The sequence below is a fragment of the Bos indicus genome, chromosome 15, assembly GCF_029378745.1.
Source record: "Bos indicus isolate NIAB-ARS_2022 breed Sahiwal x Tharparkar chromosome 15, NIAB-ARS_B.indTharparkar_mat_pri_1.0, whole genome shotgun sequence".
NCBI classification, from domain to species: Eukaryota; Metazoa; Chordata; class Mammalia; order Artiodactyla; family Bovidae; genus Bos; species Bos indicus.
In genome coordinates, this window is record NC_091774.1 from 45,993,540 (window position 1) to 46,011,665 (window position 18,126).

Consider the following 18,126-nt stretch of genomic DNA (forward strand, 5'->3'; position numbering starts at 1 on the left):
CATTTATTAGTCCTTGGTTGGAGCTTTATTTGGCCCTGGAGAATGAGCCAGGGAAGATTATGTTAAAGCCCCTTATTTTCCTTTCTCTCCATTCCTGCTACCATGGCTCTCTTCATAGCCTTACCATCTGTGGCACATTTTATTGAATGGAATAAAATGGCACATTTATATCCTTCATAAACAACAAATCCTGTTGTTTATGAAGGATAAGATGCTGCTCACTGCAGCTCAGGGCTGCCCTATGAAAGGAATGCCACTTCTTTGATGTATGCTTTATTTTCTATGTTTATCTAGCCAGGACAATTCTATCACTGGGAGTTAACCTCATACTGACCCTTCTCTAGGTATCATTTCTGCCAAATGTCACCTGTTATCACTGTTCTGTGTGCATGTATCAGCTCCAGGAACATTACTTGTAAATTCTTACCCGATTGCCATCTGCCCCCTTCTACCTGCCATGGTTCACTCTTGTCTCCAGCCCTGCTATGCTGACTTGGGAGCTATTATACCAGCAAAGAGACAGACAGGGAGAAAAAGGATAAGAGTTTGTGGTAGACTACAGAAGGCCACAAATTCTCTAACACCATTCCCATCAACCAGTGACTGCCCTTGAATCTAGACTGGCTTGGACTGTTTAGATCAATGGAGTAAGAGAGAACTGGCTTTATGCCAGTTCTGGGTCTACCTTTTAAGAGAACTGGCAACTTCCCCTTGACTTCGTCAAAGCCCGAAATTCCATTCATTACTCCATCCCTGCTAAAGAGGCCCTAAGACTGGAGGGAAGAGGGGCCCAGCCTAACACAGCCTGCCAGCCAGCCATCCTCTGCAAGGCACCAGGCATGTGACAGAAGTCCTCTTCAGTCTTATAGAGCAGAGCAATATGACTGTCAACTAAATATCACAAGACTCCAGGTGATGTCATGTGGAGCATAAGAAGTGCTTAACTGAGCCCTTTCTGGATTCTAATTCATCCAGTCATGAGATATAACAAAGTGGTTACTGTTTTAACCCACTGTGTTTTTGGATGGTTTGTTATTTGGCAATAAATTGCATGACAAGACATTCTCTCACTGAAAACTTTAGTATACCATGTTTCTGCCAAAGGAAGGAATCTGTTTTTAGCTCTAGAAACTCCAATAATCTTTATATCTTCATTTATCTTCACAATGAAAAGGCAACTCCCATTTCTATTGAGACTTGTGATTCTTAAAGAGTAATGTACCAAAGAATTGTCTGGGAAGTTATTAAACATGCCAGTGGTTGGGAACCTCACCCAGTAATTTAATTCAATAAATCTGGTATGGAGCTCAGAAATCTGCATTTTAAGAAAACACCAAGTGATTTTGCCCCGAATGGTCCCAAGAACACACAGCGGAGCATTCAATAAAATGTGCCACAGATGGTGAGGCTGTGAAGAGAGCCACAGCAACAGGAATGGAGAGAAAGGAAAATAAGGGGTTTTAACATAATCTTCCCTGGCCCATTCTCCAGTCTCATTTCCAGGCTTCTCACATCTGAATCCTTAAACTTTGTATTCAACTCAAACCATGTTGTATGTTCCACAGAGCTTTATGTTTTCCATTTTATTATAGCCTCTTAACTCCCACGTGAAGTAGAACAGACATTTTACAGAGCAGTGACTAACCCATATCTGACAGACATCACATGCTATATGTCTGGGCATGGAGTACCTAAAGCTAAGAGCCTCCCACCCCACCTTGTCACTCTGAGGCCTTCATTTTACTTCGTTGAAGGACATCAGGTTCTTCAAATCAGAAACACCGCCACCAGGAACCATCTTCTTCCTCATGATCATTACAGTCCTGCTTAACAGCTAGGCGTAGATTGCTACTCGCCACAGCTTCCAGCAGCTTCTGTGCTTCCTCATCAAGTGCCTCTTTGCACAACCTGAGAAGACAAGGGAACACCTCTTCTTGCCACAAAAACACCTCTCAATTTTCCCATAGCCCTTTACTTTCTCTGGAGAATTTATTTCAGGGAAAGAAAAAACCTGTTAGAGAATATTAACATGGCTGGGCAGCAGGTAAGGAAAAAGAGAGAGACATAGCAGTTGAAGGAAAATAGAGTACAAAAGGTAAAGGGAAGATAGATTAAGATTTTTAAAGGATCCGTCAAGAGACTTTTCCTATTCAAGCAAAATAGCTCTATTCATGATTATGAAAACAGCCAACACATACACTGTTTATTATATGCTAGTCACTGTTCTAAACACCGCCTGTATGGACTCAGGTGATCCATGCTCACAGTAACCCTATGAGTAAATATTGTCATTTCATCAATTTTACAGACAAAGAAAACCAAAACACAGAGAATCTGGGGACTAGTACAAGTTCAAATATCTAGTAAGTGGCAGGCCCAAAGTTCAAACTCAGATAGTCTGGCTCTAGAATTCTCGGCTCTTAATTACTATGCTACACTGCACCTCTTGAAATTCACTCTTCTATGTGAGAAAAACAAATAAGGGCCTGCAAAATACCCAAGGATTCACAATCAGGTTGATGCTGAGGCTTGCCGTTAATGAATGGCTCCCCAAATGCCTCATTCCAGGAAACTTCTCCCCTGAGAAGCCAATGAAGACTTACCCTAGAACCTGTAGTTTACATTCAGTAGACCTCAAGACTTCACTTAACTTCATAATTTCTTCACGCTCTAAGGTATTCAGTGTCAGGCTTATTTTTATCAGGCCTTGGTTGCTGCTAAGAGTAGAAGAGAGATCCTGACAACAGAGAGAAGTCAAACCACAGTGTTCCAACCTGCAGGGAAGAGAGACTAAAGATAAATGAACTTTATCTCATGATAGAGAACATGCATACAAGTGATCTGTGATCTGGGAGTGTAGGGTAACTCCAGAAGTTCAAAAAATGAGCACAAATAGGGTAAAATCAAGGTATATAATATTCATTATTTCTAGATATTTTGGGGTTGAATATATCCCCGTCCTTAATCATGAATTACAGGTTCATAATTATGGTCCAGGAATAAATAAAATGTGGAAGCACACCAAGGAAAACTGAAGCAACTGAATCCTTAGAATTAAAAACACAGCAACGTAAGTAGATTTTAGAAATATGATACTGAGTGTTAAAGTCCAAGTATACAACACAGGGAAACAAACTAAATGTCCATGGACAGAGGAATGGATAAACAAGATGTGGTACATATATACAATGGAATATTATTCAGCCATAAAAGGAATGAAATAATGCCATTTGCAACAATACGGATGGACCTAGAGATTATCATACTGTGAAGTCAGACAAACACCATATGATATCACTTATAAGTGGAATCTAAAATATGATACAAATGAACTTATCTATAAAACAGACTCCAGACACAGAGAACAATCTTGCGGTTGCCAAGAAGGAGTGGAGGTGGGGAAGGGTTGGATTTGGAATTTGGGACTAGCAGATGCAAACTATTATATATTGAATGGATAAACAACAAGGACCTACTGTATAGCACAGAAAACTATATTCAATATCCTGTGATAAACCATAATGAAAAATAATTTTTTAATATTTTTAAAAATGTCATGTGTATATTAAAGAAATTATGGAAAATGGGTAAGGTAAATAAATGGCACCATGCCAGTTATGCAAAAAAATGTATACACCTAAAAACACCAGGGAAGCCCCAAAACATTACATCTTCTATAAGGTAATACAATTCTATGGCATATTTCAAAAAAACTAGGTAAACTGCCTATAAATGGAAAGGAGACATAGTTAATGGAGATAAATTAACCAACTAATCAACCAACCAGGGCCCTTGCATAAAACAAGGATAATAAAATACCACGAACTGGATCAATTGAACAGAACAGAGAACCCAGAAATAAATCCACACACCTAGAGTCAATTAATCTTCAACAAAGGAGGCAAAAATACAAAATAAGAAAAAAAAATGGTCTCTTCAGCAAGTGATGCTGGGATAGTTGGACAGCTGCATGTAAATCAATGAGATTAGAACACACCCTCACACTATACTCAAAGATAAACATCAAATGGCTTAAAAACTTGAATATAAGACAAGACACCATAAAATTCCTAGAAGAGATCATAAACAAAATGTTCTTTGACATAAATTGTACTAATGTTTTTTTGGTCAACCTCTTCAGTCAATAGAAATAAAAATAAATGGGACTTAAACTTACAAGCTCTTACACAGCAAAGGAAACTATATATATATGTGTGTGTGTGTGTGTGTGTGTATGTATGTATGTATGTATATGTGTGTATATATATATATGTATGTATATATATAAAGACAAGCTACAGAATGGGAGAAAATATTTGCACATGATGTGACCAACAAGGACTTAATTTCCAAAATATACGGATAGCTCATACAACTCAACAACAAGACAACCCAATCAAAAAATGGCAGGAGACCTAAATGGACGTTTCTCCAAAGACATACAGATGGCCAACAGGCACCTGAAAAGATACTCAACATGGCTAATTGTTAGAGAAATGCAAATCAAAACTACAAGGAGGTACCATCTGACAACAGAAGAATGGCCATCATTTAAAACTCTACAAATAATAGATGCTGGAGAGAGTGTGAAGAAAAGAGAGCCCTCCTACCTTGTTGGTGGGAATGTAAATTGGTACAGCCACTATGGAAAAGAGTAGAGAGGTTCCTCAGAAAACTAAAAATAGAATTACCATATGGTCCAGCAATCCTGCTCCCAGCCATATATACAGACAAAATTATAATTTGAAAAGATACATGTACCCCTTTATTCATAATAGCACTTTTTACAATAGTCAAGACATGGAAGTAACCTAGATGTCCACCAACAGATGAATGGATAAAGAAGAGGTGGTATATATACACAATGGAATACTACTCAGTCATAAGAGAGAATGAAATAATGCCATTTGCAGCAACATAGATGGATCCAGAGATTATCATACTAAGTGAAGTAAGTCAAAGAGAAGGACACTTTCTGGTATCACTTATATGCGGAATCTAAAATATGGCACAAATGAACCTACCTATGAAACAGACTCACAGACAGAGAACAGACTTGTGCTTACCACAGGGGAGGCTGTGCGCAGGGGATGCACTGGGAGTTTGGGGTTGGTAGATACAAATTACTACATACAGAATGGATAAACAAGGTCCCACTCTATAGCACAGGGAACTATATTCAATATTCTGGGATAAACTATAATGGAAAAGAATATAAAAAGAAATACATAAATGTGTATAACTGAGTCATTTTGCTATACTGCAGAAATTAACACTGTAAATCAACTATACTTCAATACAAAATTTGTAAAAGAAAAAGAAAAAATATATATAATACCATGAACTGATGTAGTATGTTAAACTCAACCTTCTGGAACTGATGATCACCCTCTACCAACTAATTTTAATTTTTACCTTCTGTTCATCTAGCTATTCAACATTTGAATTCCTATATAGGTGCTGGGTATATAATGTTTTTCAGTTACTGTCTACATGAAACACACATTAAGTGTGGTGGGGCAACAGTCCCAGTAATTATGACACAAGGTACCTAAATATCACACAAAACAAACCTTATAGTAAAAGCATATAAGACATAAGACATAAAAGCATTATAAGAATAAAAGCATTATGAGATACAAAACACTATCAAGAATTCATTAGGAAATAATCATTCTAAATGTGTGGTCACTAATAAAAGTCTCAAATATAGAAAATAAAAACCGAACTATGAAGTTAAATACACAGATCTGTAACTATAGCAGAGATTTTAACATTTTTCACAATAATAGAATTATCTGGAAAAAATCATTAAAAATACCAAATGATTTAAACAACAGAACTAACAATCTTAACCGATACAAAATACTGCAACTCACAACTCTTCATAATCTTTCCAAGTGCACTATGGAACACACATTAAAAGCTGACTATATAAGGGCCATGAAACAAGTGTCAACAACTTTTTAAACACTGAAATCATGTACAGTATATTCTCAGACTACAGTGCCAGAGGTTAAATATAAGAAGATAATAAGAAACCCTTCTTATGTTTGAAGATAAAGTAGTACACTTTAGAATAATCCATATGTTGAGGAAAAAAATCATAAATATTTTAAACTAAAAAGTAAAAATATCACATATAATATCAAATTTTGAACTTAATGACTTAATGAAGTCTATTGGAAAAGAAGGAAATATTTATGAGATAAACATCCAAATAAAAAAAATGGCAAAATTAACTCAACAAAAATAGAAAAATATAGTAATTAATGAAACATGGCTATCTAAACACTAAATATAACTTAGAAATTAAGCAGATAATAACAGACCCTTGCCAGTAAGTTTTAAATTTCAGATGAAATGGCTAACATCACTTGCCAGAAGTTCACCAGAAATTTCTGCCAAGTTCAAGGAAGAAATAATTCTAGTTCTACACAGTCTTATGCTAAAACCATACTTGATTGGCTACAATTTTAAAAATTAAGTCTGACAAAATTGACAAGAATAGAGTAACAAGAACTCTTACACGCTGCCAGTGGTAGCATAATGGGTGTAATCCTTGGAGATATTCCCAATAATATAATAATTCCACTCCTAATTATTTACTGTAGATAAATGTGTACACACCTGTCTTACAATCCGTGTATTAAAATGGGCTTCCCAGATGGTGCTAGTGGTAAAGAAAGTGAAATTGAAAGTTGCTTAGTCATGTCTGACGCTAAGACCCCATGGACTATACAGTCCATGGAATTCTCCAGGCCAGAATACTGGAGTGGGTAGCCTTTGAACTCCTCTGGCAATGCAGGAGACCCGAGTTAGATCCCTAGGTCAGGAAGATCCTGTGGAGAAGGAAATGGCAACCCATTCCAGTATTCTTGCCTGGAGAATCCCATGGACAGAGGACCCTGGCGGGCTACAGTCCATGGGGTCGCAAAGAGTCGGACATTATTTAGTGGAGATAAATGTGTAAACACATATCTTACAATTCATGTTTTAAAATACTCATAGCAGCGCTAATCATTAAAGAAAACAATCCAAAAGTCCACCAACAAAATAGACTGAGCAATTAAGCCCAGCACAGTACAGAAGAAACCTATGATAAACACAAACCTCAATTAAATAGAGTTGGGAGACCAGAAGGGGGAGCTCTCACACCCTGCAAAGACAGCGCAGCCCAACAAGAACTTCTTTCCTGGTAAGGACTCAGCCAGTGAAAAGCCAGACTCTTAGTTTGCTGTAGCCCTCCAGCTTCCTTTTCCTCTCCGTAAACACGGTCTCCTTTCCCTGCCATGTGGAGACTTGCGCATGGCTCATCCTGATTGCACAGCCCAAATTACAATTCTCTGCGGATCCTGAACAAATTCATTTTTGCCAGAGAAATATCTGGCAGTCTGTTTGTTTCAGGTTAGCAATAGTTGGTAGTACGGTCATTCATTGGAATCTTTCATAGCAATAAAAATGAGTAAAAACAGCTGCATGAAACAACTAGATGACTCTTACAATCATAACATTAAGCAAAAAAAAAAAAAAAAAAATCATTACACAAAAGAATAAAGTATGATTCCCTGTATAGAAGTTCAAAATCAAGCAAAATTCAAATATATTGTTTATGATTACATATATTATATAAATCTACAGAGGAAAACACAAATTACTGCTATAAAAGTCAAGACAATGTTTACTTCTTGAACAGGAGAGTTGTTGTTGTGATTTGGGAGGGGTAACTGAGAGGAGTTTAGTTTACTGGGAAAATTCAATATGTGAACCTGACCATGATTGTTACATATATCCTTTTTAAAAAACATTAGTTTTATTTACTTTTCTGTATATTTTATTTTATAAATAAAATTTTAAAAATATGATTTGGCAGAGCTTAAAAGTAACAGAAGAAAAAAATTATAGAATGAAGCCCCCATTAAAATAAGTCACAACTGCTAAAAATACACTTAGGAATATGTAGCATGAGTTAGAAAGATCCAGCAAAAGAAGAGTGAGCTTTGAAAGATTAAAGAATATAGATAAAGAATTATCCATAATTACAGAAAAACAAAACAGATCCAACATAAGCATAATTAGTAATCCTGAAAAAAAATTAAGTCAAATAGATAAAGATAGGAAAGCCTACCAAAAAAAAAAAAAAAAAAAGCACAATCTACATTCTTAATGGCACACCGTTTCCCCAGAAAAATATTATTAAAGAAAATCCAACAAAGGCCAAAGGAAAAATTCGAAGGATATATAGTCCCCCTCCCCCATTTTTTTTTTTAGAACAGTAAGGATATTAAAGGGGAAGAACCAACTGATTTCAGACTTTTCTATAACCAGATTCAATGCTGGCAGGCAGTGGACTCTTCAGAACTCTAAGAGGATAACCAAAATATTATGAAGAAAACCAAATGTGTTCATTCAAGTTCACAGAAAACTAAGATATTTTCAGATATGCAAAAAAAAAAAATATCTCTGGACTTCCCCTCAAAATTAAATAAGAAAGATTACTGACTCAACATCCCTCACTAACTCCTAGTCTACATTCCTTAGAGGGGCAGTTTAGTCACTAAATGTGACAATCCCCTGAAATGCTCATCTCTCTTGGGCTACCTCTTGGGTAATGATTAGGATGAAAGGGATGGCAGCTTCTATAAAAAACTATTTTGAAGTTTCAGGATTGTATTCTGGTCATTCTTGGTCATGATGCTTTTCTCGCCCTTAAAGCAACTCCAGGCGACCCTGACTGGTACACCCTCCAGGTGGCAGGTCAGTCAAAAAAGGACTTTGGGATTCAAACTTAATTTAGATCAGATACCTGGATTCTCTTTTGGACTGACAAGGCCATAGCTCGTGAAAATAACAATCGTTTGGTTGAGTACAATGCTGGACAACTCCCCAACAAGCCAAGATGTGAGATATACGGGTTTCTATAAATACTGTAAAATTTCTTTTGTTCCTCTCCTGCCTGATCCCTCTGGACTGAAGGCCTGGTGCTGGTGGGGGATGATTAGAGAAAAAGTAAAGTTACAGACACTGGGATGGGGCACACCGAGTTCATGACTGGGAGGAAGACTAACACTAATACCTGGGGAAGGAACACCTTAGAACCTGAGAGGTTCAGGAAGTGGGAAGAACCACCACGGTTCTCTGTCACCCTGGATGCAACACCGCCACCTGACAAATAATTACGTGGTTTGCTTGAGTCAAGCAGCAGCTGGCACCTGGACCCACTGCCCAGTTGTCATGCCTGTCTACGTGCTATGAAAACAGAAAATCTCATATGGACACGGCAGATCCTCAACTATTCTGTTATGCCTGTGGCCGTCAAAGGCAGATCCCAAATGTAAGATCCCTTTCACAGGGCGACTGGTATAAACTTGTTTCAATCTGTCTGATGCAAATTCACTAAGATTCTCTTAATGCTGGAACAGCCTGGATTATGCCACATATGGCAAACAAAGCAGTTGTAACTCCTCAGTGGCAGTGCCTGCCCGATACAACCAAAGCAAGGCAATGGTGACCCAAATCGAATATAACAACAGACCCCACACTGGAGCCACCTGTGCACCTTCAGGTTACATGTTTGCATGCGGGGAGTGCAGACCACTGAATGGCTCTTTAATGGTGAAAGCATTGCTTCTGGCCCATCTTTTGCCTCCTTTATTTATTGCCAATGAGACCAGGAGCAGCAGTCATTCTAAATTCCCTTTCTTGAATTATAATAAAAAATTGGATACATTGTTCCTTTTATTGTTACTCAGCTGGCAAAGCCCAGGGCCCTGGGGCATGTTTTAAATCAATACTGCAAATTTGCCTCATCCTGTGCTTGGGAGTCCAGTTGATAGTGACCTTAAATAGCATAGAGGCAAACTGAACAAATTTGGGCCCAGCCTTTGTTGGTCTGACTAATCAGAGTGGCCAGAGGAGTGGCATATCTGTGCGAAAATTCACCAGAAGCCAAGACTTCTGTAGAAAACTTTTTCTGTTGTGTAGAAAAATTGTTGGAAATTGTTGGGATACATTCTTCTATGGCTATGTCACCCTCCTACATGTTTTACTGACAAAAATGCAAGGTCCTGACAACACTTTACCTGATCGTTTCCTGGGATGTGTGTGCAGTGAGCAACCTGGAAGGATGAAGAAATGTCTCCCTCCAGGACAAAGGGCAGGCTTGCTCCCTGCTTACTATGAAATGATGGGTCCCCCAAACTCAACGCTCCTCTCCTGGAATGCAACACCTGCCTGCGCAGGCATCCATCGAGTCCTCCACATCGACCCTGTGGGATCTGGGACGCAAGGGAGACTGCCAACAAACATGCCCGATGCTTATGTGGCTATCCTCTGAGTAATCAAGTCCTCTGTCTCTGATAGGACCCCACTCTCCCGGCAGGATGCAGTAAACAGTGACTGGCTAAAACAGGCAGAATAAAATCAAAAGTCAGACCCAGAAGTAATATCATAATTATTGTGAAATATATATATATAATTTATATGTATTTGTATGTGTGTGTGTATTTGTAAATTGTCAATGGAAACATAGAAAAAGCAACACTTTCTTAGAAGAGCCAGGAAGATATATCATAGTGTCTAGTTTCCACACGTAGAGCAAATTTCTTGACCCAGAGGTCAATAATTCATGCTGTGTAAGTAAAAATATACTAGCCAATAGCAATCCGTTCAAGATTTAAAGAAAATAAAAATTTAAACATTATTCAACATAAAAAGTACTCAGAACATAGGATGAGATTTTGTTAGATTACAAGCTCCTTGAGACCACAGACAGCCTTTTTCCAGGTAGAAAATGATTAGTAAAACCTTTGAGTTACTAAGAAAAATTAATTCAAGGACAGATGGAATATCTGAAGGATAATAGAACATAGAAGACTTAAATTAAGCACTATTTACTTAATATATGCCTGGAGAATCCCAGGGACAGGGGAGCCTTGTGGGCTGCTGTCTTTGGGGTCACACACGACTGAAGCGACTTAGCAGCATACCGTGTCCAAAGCACTAAGGGGGACACAAAGAAATGTGAAGTGTGGCTTCTATACTAATAACATGTAATACACCGATTTATATATATGAAATTCAGATTTTCATTTTTGAGAATAATTTACCTTCTAGCCCCATTAATTTTTCATCCTCTCTGCATATCTAAATTTCTTCTAGGTATACAAGCCACCAAATAGGTATCATTTTCCTAAGGAAAACCAAACTCACCCAAGCCTCTGAATATTGCAGTTTGGATGTCTCAAAGCCTCAAACAGAAATTTCACTCCATCATCCTGCAAGTCATTGTTCCCGAGGTCCAGGCTCTGCAAGTTCGGGTTGTTCAAAATAGCAGAAGCCAGATCCAGGCAGCATGCACTAGTGAGAACACAGCCCATCAATCTGTGAGAAATAAAAAAGAGAAGTGAGATTTTCAGTTGTGAGGCTTTATTAGTTTATTCCTGGAAGGCACGCCCAGGGGAGCCTTTTTTTCCCTAAGCCTTTTCTATCTATAACCTAGGATGCACATGGGAAGGTCTAATGTTAAACCACTAAAAACAGATGGGATTGCTTAGTAAGCAAGAAAAAACCAACAGGTAAAACTGCTTTCTCCCACAAATAGGCTGTTTTCTAGTAAGCTTCCCAAGTCAAGGGTATAAACACTTACTTCTACCTCTGCCAAAAAAAAAAAAAAAGGATCGGATATAACTTCCCTGAGGAATCCACAGATCTCTATGTCTTCGGTTTCCAATATATTTTTCAAATTAAAATGTGGTTAAGGAATCTAAAAGTACTGTTTCCAAAGAAGAAAGAAGCAAGCTACATACAAAAAGGTACTTCCTTCAAGTCCTTTGGACATTCAAGAGCATTCACAATCTGGCCTTTCTTTCTCTTTCCATATTTTGTCCCCACCCTATTTTCCAACCATACACATCCATTTAACCTACCCTAAATATATCACATCTATCTGCATTCTCCATCTTTTCTCTCTGCCTAGAATATCTGCACATAACAAAATCCTCTTTATCTTTCAAGCCTAAATTAAATAAGTTTCCTTTGTCCCATTCCTTGCTCCTTGGGACTTTGGCCACATCCTTATAACAACATATGGAATCTATTATAATTGGCTTTATATTTATTTCCCTGCTGTCAGCACTTTGTAAATTCCTTAGGACAAGAGCATAACCTTAGAGAAAGCCTTTAGTCCCCTGAGCATCTAGCTCATATCTGTTGTTAAGATTGGTTGAGAGAATAGGCATGCCTGCAGAGGCTTTGAAAGTGGCTAAGGAAGCACAAATTTGTCTATGTGTTTACAGCAATGCTTAGGAGAAAAAAGCAGGCTAAGCAAACATCTTGTGTGCATAGGCCACATAGAAATTATATCTCTGTAGCTGAAATGAAGGCACTGGATTTAATGATAAACTCCATGAAGTAAATTTCTGCCTTCCAGGTGAATAATAATCAAAGAAACCAGAAAATCACATCGTAACCCATATCATATACATTTTCTCACAGGAAGTACAGGTACTTATTGAATCCAAGAGTTCAGTCACCTCAGGGTTTATAGAAATGACAATCAACTATTAAACTCATTTGAAAATTTGGTTATCATAAGTCAATCCAATCTGGCCAAACACTTCTAGGTATACCATTGATCTTCAGTTTATAGTTCTAGGAAAACAGTGTTGGGCTTAGATCCTTAATGACTCACCCAGGCTACTAGTCCCATGGGAGGCCCTAGTGGGAAAGTGAGATTTCTAAGTGACATCTCTTATCTTGCTTCACTTGAGCCACAATATTTACCTAATGAAATACTAAGTATTATGTAGCCATTAAAATAAATAATTATATGTAAGTATTTAAATGAAATACATTTATCTGAAATACGATCATGTAAAAAGGAAACCTCAAAGTCATGTAATCCCAATTATACATACACATATAACGCAAATGTTTGTGTACCCACTCCCAGAGTAAGACAGGCTATAATGGAATTAAAAATGGTTGCTGCTCAAGAATGATTGGATTCTTGGATATTCTTGAAAACTTCATTCCCAGTTTCTTTCAAAGTTGACCTAAGTATAAACCCGAGTTTAAGAAAGAAAAACTAGTAAAGCACAATTCAGCTTCCTGGATTTGGGTAGAAGACACACAACAGACTCCCTGAAGCACAACCAAGGCAAAAATGAAATGGCTACACGCAGATCAATCTGATGTCTCTGACCCTCCTTAACCGAGGGAATGAGAGAAGCTGACTGTAATTACTGTAATAATTGTTTAACAAAAATCTGATGAATAGACTCCTCCAGCTTTTCTCATGCAGAATGAGAGAGAATTGGCTGTGTATTCTTCTCTGACAGGTACTCTGCTCTCAGACTTTCTTTTTCCATCTTCCCTGCCCTCACTGTACTTAAAGCTACACAAAAATAAGGTCACAGAACACCTACTCCAGGTCTTGAAGACTGCAACTTGGATGCCGAAAGGCATCACACAGAAGCTTTACTCCATCATCTTGCAGGCAGTTTGACCCCAGATCCAGGTGCATCAGGCTCTTGTTGTGCAGGAGAGAGGCAGAGAGAGATTCACTGCTGAGTGAAGTGAAATGGCAGCGCCTCAGCCTGCGGGAAGGACAATGTGAGGAAAGATGGAATCACCGCTCTACTACTTAGATTTATACATCTTTGAAGAGGTTTCTAATCCCCTATCTTTCTCGCCAACCCTCCATCTATCTCAGATCAAATACCCTCCCCTTCCTCATTGCCTCTTTGGCTGTCTCACTTGGGATCCTGAAGTTTGTGCCAAATTTGGCTTCAAACTGGATTCTTGTTCTTCAGAATTTTTCTTACTAAAAAGACCATGCTAACTTCCCTATCTTGTACATAAATATAGTATCCTATTACAGAAGTAGCTCTGTGGAGCAGAGGAGCAGGCAAATGGAGTAGAAAGGGAGGAATCATAATTAAATGAGGACTTTCTGTACATATTAAATGTGGCATTTTCAATCAGAAGGGAAAAGATACATTATGCCATAAATGATTTAGGGACATTTAATGTCCTTTACTTTATGTAGGGGACATTTAATGTCCCCTAATATGTAAGGCAAAGTAAATTTAAATCTTATGACAAAATTAATTTGGAATAAATGTTAAAAATTAAGCCATGGTGGCTCAAATGGTAAAGAATCCGCCTGCAATGTGGGAGACCTATGTTCGATCCTTGGGTTGGGAAGATCCCCCGGAGAAGAGAATGGCTACCCACTCCAGCATTCTGGCCTGGAGAATTCCATGGACAGAGGAGCCTGGCAGGCTGACTTTCACAAGACGTAATGAGTATGAAAAAGATGACAGAAGTGGGGTTTTTTTAATGTATTAAACAATTCTTAAGTCATGAAGGGGAAGATAATTCAACATCACGAAAGCTTTAAACTTCTATATTCTAAAAATAACCATAAAGAAAGTTAGAAATACAACAGGTAAGTTATTTATAATATAGAAAAATAATAGTGATAATGTATATGTGACATTAATAACCATAATAGATATAACAAAAAAAAAATCAGGGGAAAGCTAAGCCTAGGAAGAGGAAATTTCCAGAATAGTAGAAACCAAAAAATTTGAAAAGATGTTCAACACAAATCATTTTTAAAGTTATTTTCAACTAATTAATATTGATAAAGAATCTTGTATAGGTTGATGCAAAAGTAATTGTGGGTTTTGCAGTGTTGAAATTTGCCATTTGATATCAGAATAGATTCTTAAATAAATGTGATTATGTTATACATCATTTTAATGCACATTTCTCACTTTATGTTTTTTTGCTAATGACTTATTAATTGCTGGTTATTTTATATTTATTTTAGACTATGGAATTGATGTTAGACAAAAAGCAAATTCAAGCAATTTTCTTATTTAAGTTCAAAATGGATCATAAAGCAGTAGAGACAACTCACAACATCAACAACATGTTTGGCCCAGGAATTGCTAATGAATGTACAGTGCAGTGGTGGTTCAAGAAGTTTGTGCAAAGGCGACAAGAGCCTTGAAGATGAGGAACGCAGTGGCTGGCAATCATCGAAGCTGATCCTCTTACAACTATGTGAGAATTTGCCCAAGAACTCAATGTCGACCATTCTATGGTCATTCAGCATTTGAAGCAAATTGGAAAGGTGAAAAAGCTCAATAAGTGGGTGCCTTGTGAGCTGACCAAAAATCAAATAAAATCATTGTTTTGGTGTTGTCTTCTCTCATCCTATGCAGCAACAAGAACTCACATACTTCTCACATTACCTAACAGCAATGAACAGTATAGTCACATCATAACCCAGCCACACCGTGGAATACTGTCTTTGTTTAATGGTAGTGATACATATTTAACTGTTTGGAATCCAGAATATGGAATTGGATGGGTGGACTTTAATTAAATACATCATTTTCTTGTAAGCATTATGCAAGTTGCATAACCTTTCTAAGCCTCACAATCCTCACCTATTCAGTGAGGCACTTAGAACTCAGGTGACCAATTTGACACCAACGGGTACTTCTGTGCAGGTTAAACAAATTTTGCACAGGGCCCAGCACAGAGTAGGGTCACCATAAATGGCAATTATTAATATCATCATCTTCATCATCCTCATCATTGTAGACAACAGGGAAAAAGCAAGGGACATAACATGTCCATAATATTTTCCTAGTTTAAATATATTTCAAAATGTTATTACATGGGAATGATGAAAACTAGTAGACACTAGGACTTCCCTAGTGGTCCACGGGCTACGACTCTGCACTGCCAACACAGGGAGCCTGGGTTTGATCCCTGGTCAGGGAACTAGATCCCACAAGCTGCAACTAAGAGTTCACACACTGCAATGAGGATCGAAGATCCCGAATGCCACAACTAAGACCCAGCATGGCCAAGTAAATAACAATAAATATATATATATTTTAAAAACTAGTAGACACTTACACTAGGCTCTGTAGAATGCACTGTGGATGTTTCAAGGCCTCGCTCATAAACTTTACTCCACCATCTCCCAACATGTTGTCCGCCAAGCATAAATGTGTCAGCCTTTTGTTGCTGATGAGAACCAAAGACAGATCCTCACAACAAGCTACTGTGAGGCCACAGCTTTCTAAGCTGAAGCAGAAACACAGATGAAGAGGGGTCAGTCAAGTCCCAAAGTGCATGCTTCTCTCCCCTTTTAGAGGGAAGTTAGCTGGTACCAACAACCCCTAAATCTCTACTATAGAAGCAACCTCATCAAACCTACTTAAATCATGAATTTCATTGCAGCCATGGACAAGGTATGGTGAAACAAAATATAAGAGGACAGAGAAGAGCCTGGAAAAGAATGAAAATAAGACCTCTATCATAAACAAAAGAAACGTCTAAAAGTCAAGTGAAAGGGGGAAGGAGGTAGAAGGAGGAAGTCATCCAGGATTGACAAATGAGCCGATTAATGTCAAGACCCAGTTTCCCCACTCAGTTCATAATTATAAGTTACAAAAAAAACTGAACAAAATGTCTCTGTAGAAAACAGTACAGAAAGACTCACGACAGTTTCTCCAGGTTACACTTTGGATGCATTAAGCCCTCGCACAACAGCTTCACTCCATCATCCAATAGATTATTAGTTGACAGATTCAGAGATAACAGGCTCTGGCTTCTCACGAGAGCCTTAGAGATATTCAGACAACAAACCGTAGTTAGGTCGCAGGATTCCAAGCTGGAAAACGATACAGAAAAACAGAAATGACCACTCCTCAGAGAAGAATTATAACCCCAACTCACTCAGCCACAGGGTGTGGTTTCCCAGTCTTTGGGACCTGTTCTGAAAACCCAGCTTCCCTACACAGAATGAGAGTGATTCATCTGAAGCACAGGGCTCTGACAGACAGTTAGGAAGGGGAGGGGAGGAAGCTTGTCTCTCCCATCCCTACCTCCCCAATTCCTTACAAAATATGTATGAAAGCATTCAAAAGAGTATTTTTAAATAATAATCTGTTTTTTTATCTGGGAGGAATTTCTTTTAACAACAACATGAAGAAGGTAGACGGAAGGATGGCTGTATCCTCCTTATCCTCCTTGCACACTGTGACTTCTGAAACAGAACTGAGATGGGCAGGAAACCAGGGGCGAAAGCTGAAGCAACCATAAACTACTGTCAAGATTTCATTTATTCATGGCAGCCAACCTGTGTTTTCTGAGTAACCCTGTCCTTAACAGTGAAAATAAGAAGTAAATTAGAAATAAAATTAAGTATTTCTTAAAAGAGGAAGGGAAACAACAAGAAAGTAAGAAGTGCATGTAGAGCACTTATTTTTAGAGACTCGTATTTACATACAACTTGGGCTTTAAACATGGCTGAGAGTAATATCAGCTATTTGTAAGCAGAGTCAGGCAGTAACATTCCTGGAACTTGTACTTGTTCTACTTATTCCCTTTAATCAAGGACTTATCAGCTTGAGTCCCTTGAGAATTGGATCTCTACATCAAAATCAGGGTACAGAGCGGTAGGAACAGGAGCAGCTCCCTCCTCAGTCCAGAATTAGTCCTTAGTGGATGACCTAGAACATGACCTAAAGCTGAAAAACCTTAGTTTGTTCTGAAAAGTTGTTATGGACTGAATTGCACTCCCCAAATTTGTATGTTCCCTATCCAGGATGACAGTATTTGGAGATGGGACCTCTAAGGAGGTAATTAAGGTTAATGAGGTCATAGGAGTAGACTCCCTAATTCAATAGAACTGGTGTCCTCATAAGAGGAGGAAGAGACACCAGGAGTGAGTACATGCCCAAAAAGGCCATGTGAAGACAAAACAAGAAGGCAGCCACCTATAAGCAAGGGAGAGAGGCCTCACCAGAAACCAACACTGCCAGCATTTGATCTCGACCTTCCAGCTTCCAGAACTGTAATAAATAAATTTGTGTTTTCTAAGCTTGCCAGTCTGTGCTATTTTGGGTATTTTATTATGGGATCCTGAGTAGATTAATGCAAAAAGATATTATATCAGCAGCCAACCAGGCAGTTAGGGAAACAAGGGAAATCTTATAAACTAGGTATAGATAGAGCTGTTCCAGACAGAAAAGATATTCCAATATTATGGGATCTGTGGATAAAATATTAAAGCTTAACAGAAAAAGATACATT

General features: G+C 38.1%; 1 protein-coding gene across 1 annotated transcript in view; it reads right to left on the bottom strand.

Moving 5' to 3' along the window:
* Nucleotides 1–1,482: 1,482 nt before the first annotated feature.
* The window catches only part of NLRP14 (NLR family pyrin domain containing 14), a 38,251-nt gene continuing 21,607 nt past the window's right edge, over nt 1,483–18,126 (bottom strand). Inside the window, exons 6-11 of the mRNA XM_019974756.2 lie at nt 16,532–16,702; nt 15,943–16,113; nt 13,428–13,598; nt 11,212–11,382; nt 2,604–2,774; nt 1,483–1,908 (exon numbers count right to left, since the gene is read on the bottom strand). Coding sequence (XP_019830315.2) covers nt 1,773–1,908; nt 2,604–2,774; nt 11,212–11,382; nt 13,428–13,598; nt 15,943–16,113; nt 16,532–16,702 — 991 coding nt within the window. The 3' untranslated portion in view covers nt 1,483–1,772. The remainder of the gene's footprint in view (nt 1,909–2,603; nt 2,775–11,211; nt 11,383–13,427; nt 13,599–15,942; nt 16,114–16,531; nt 16,703–18,126) is intronic.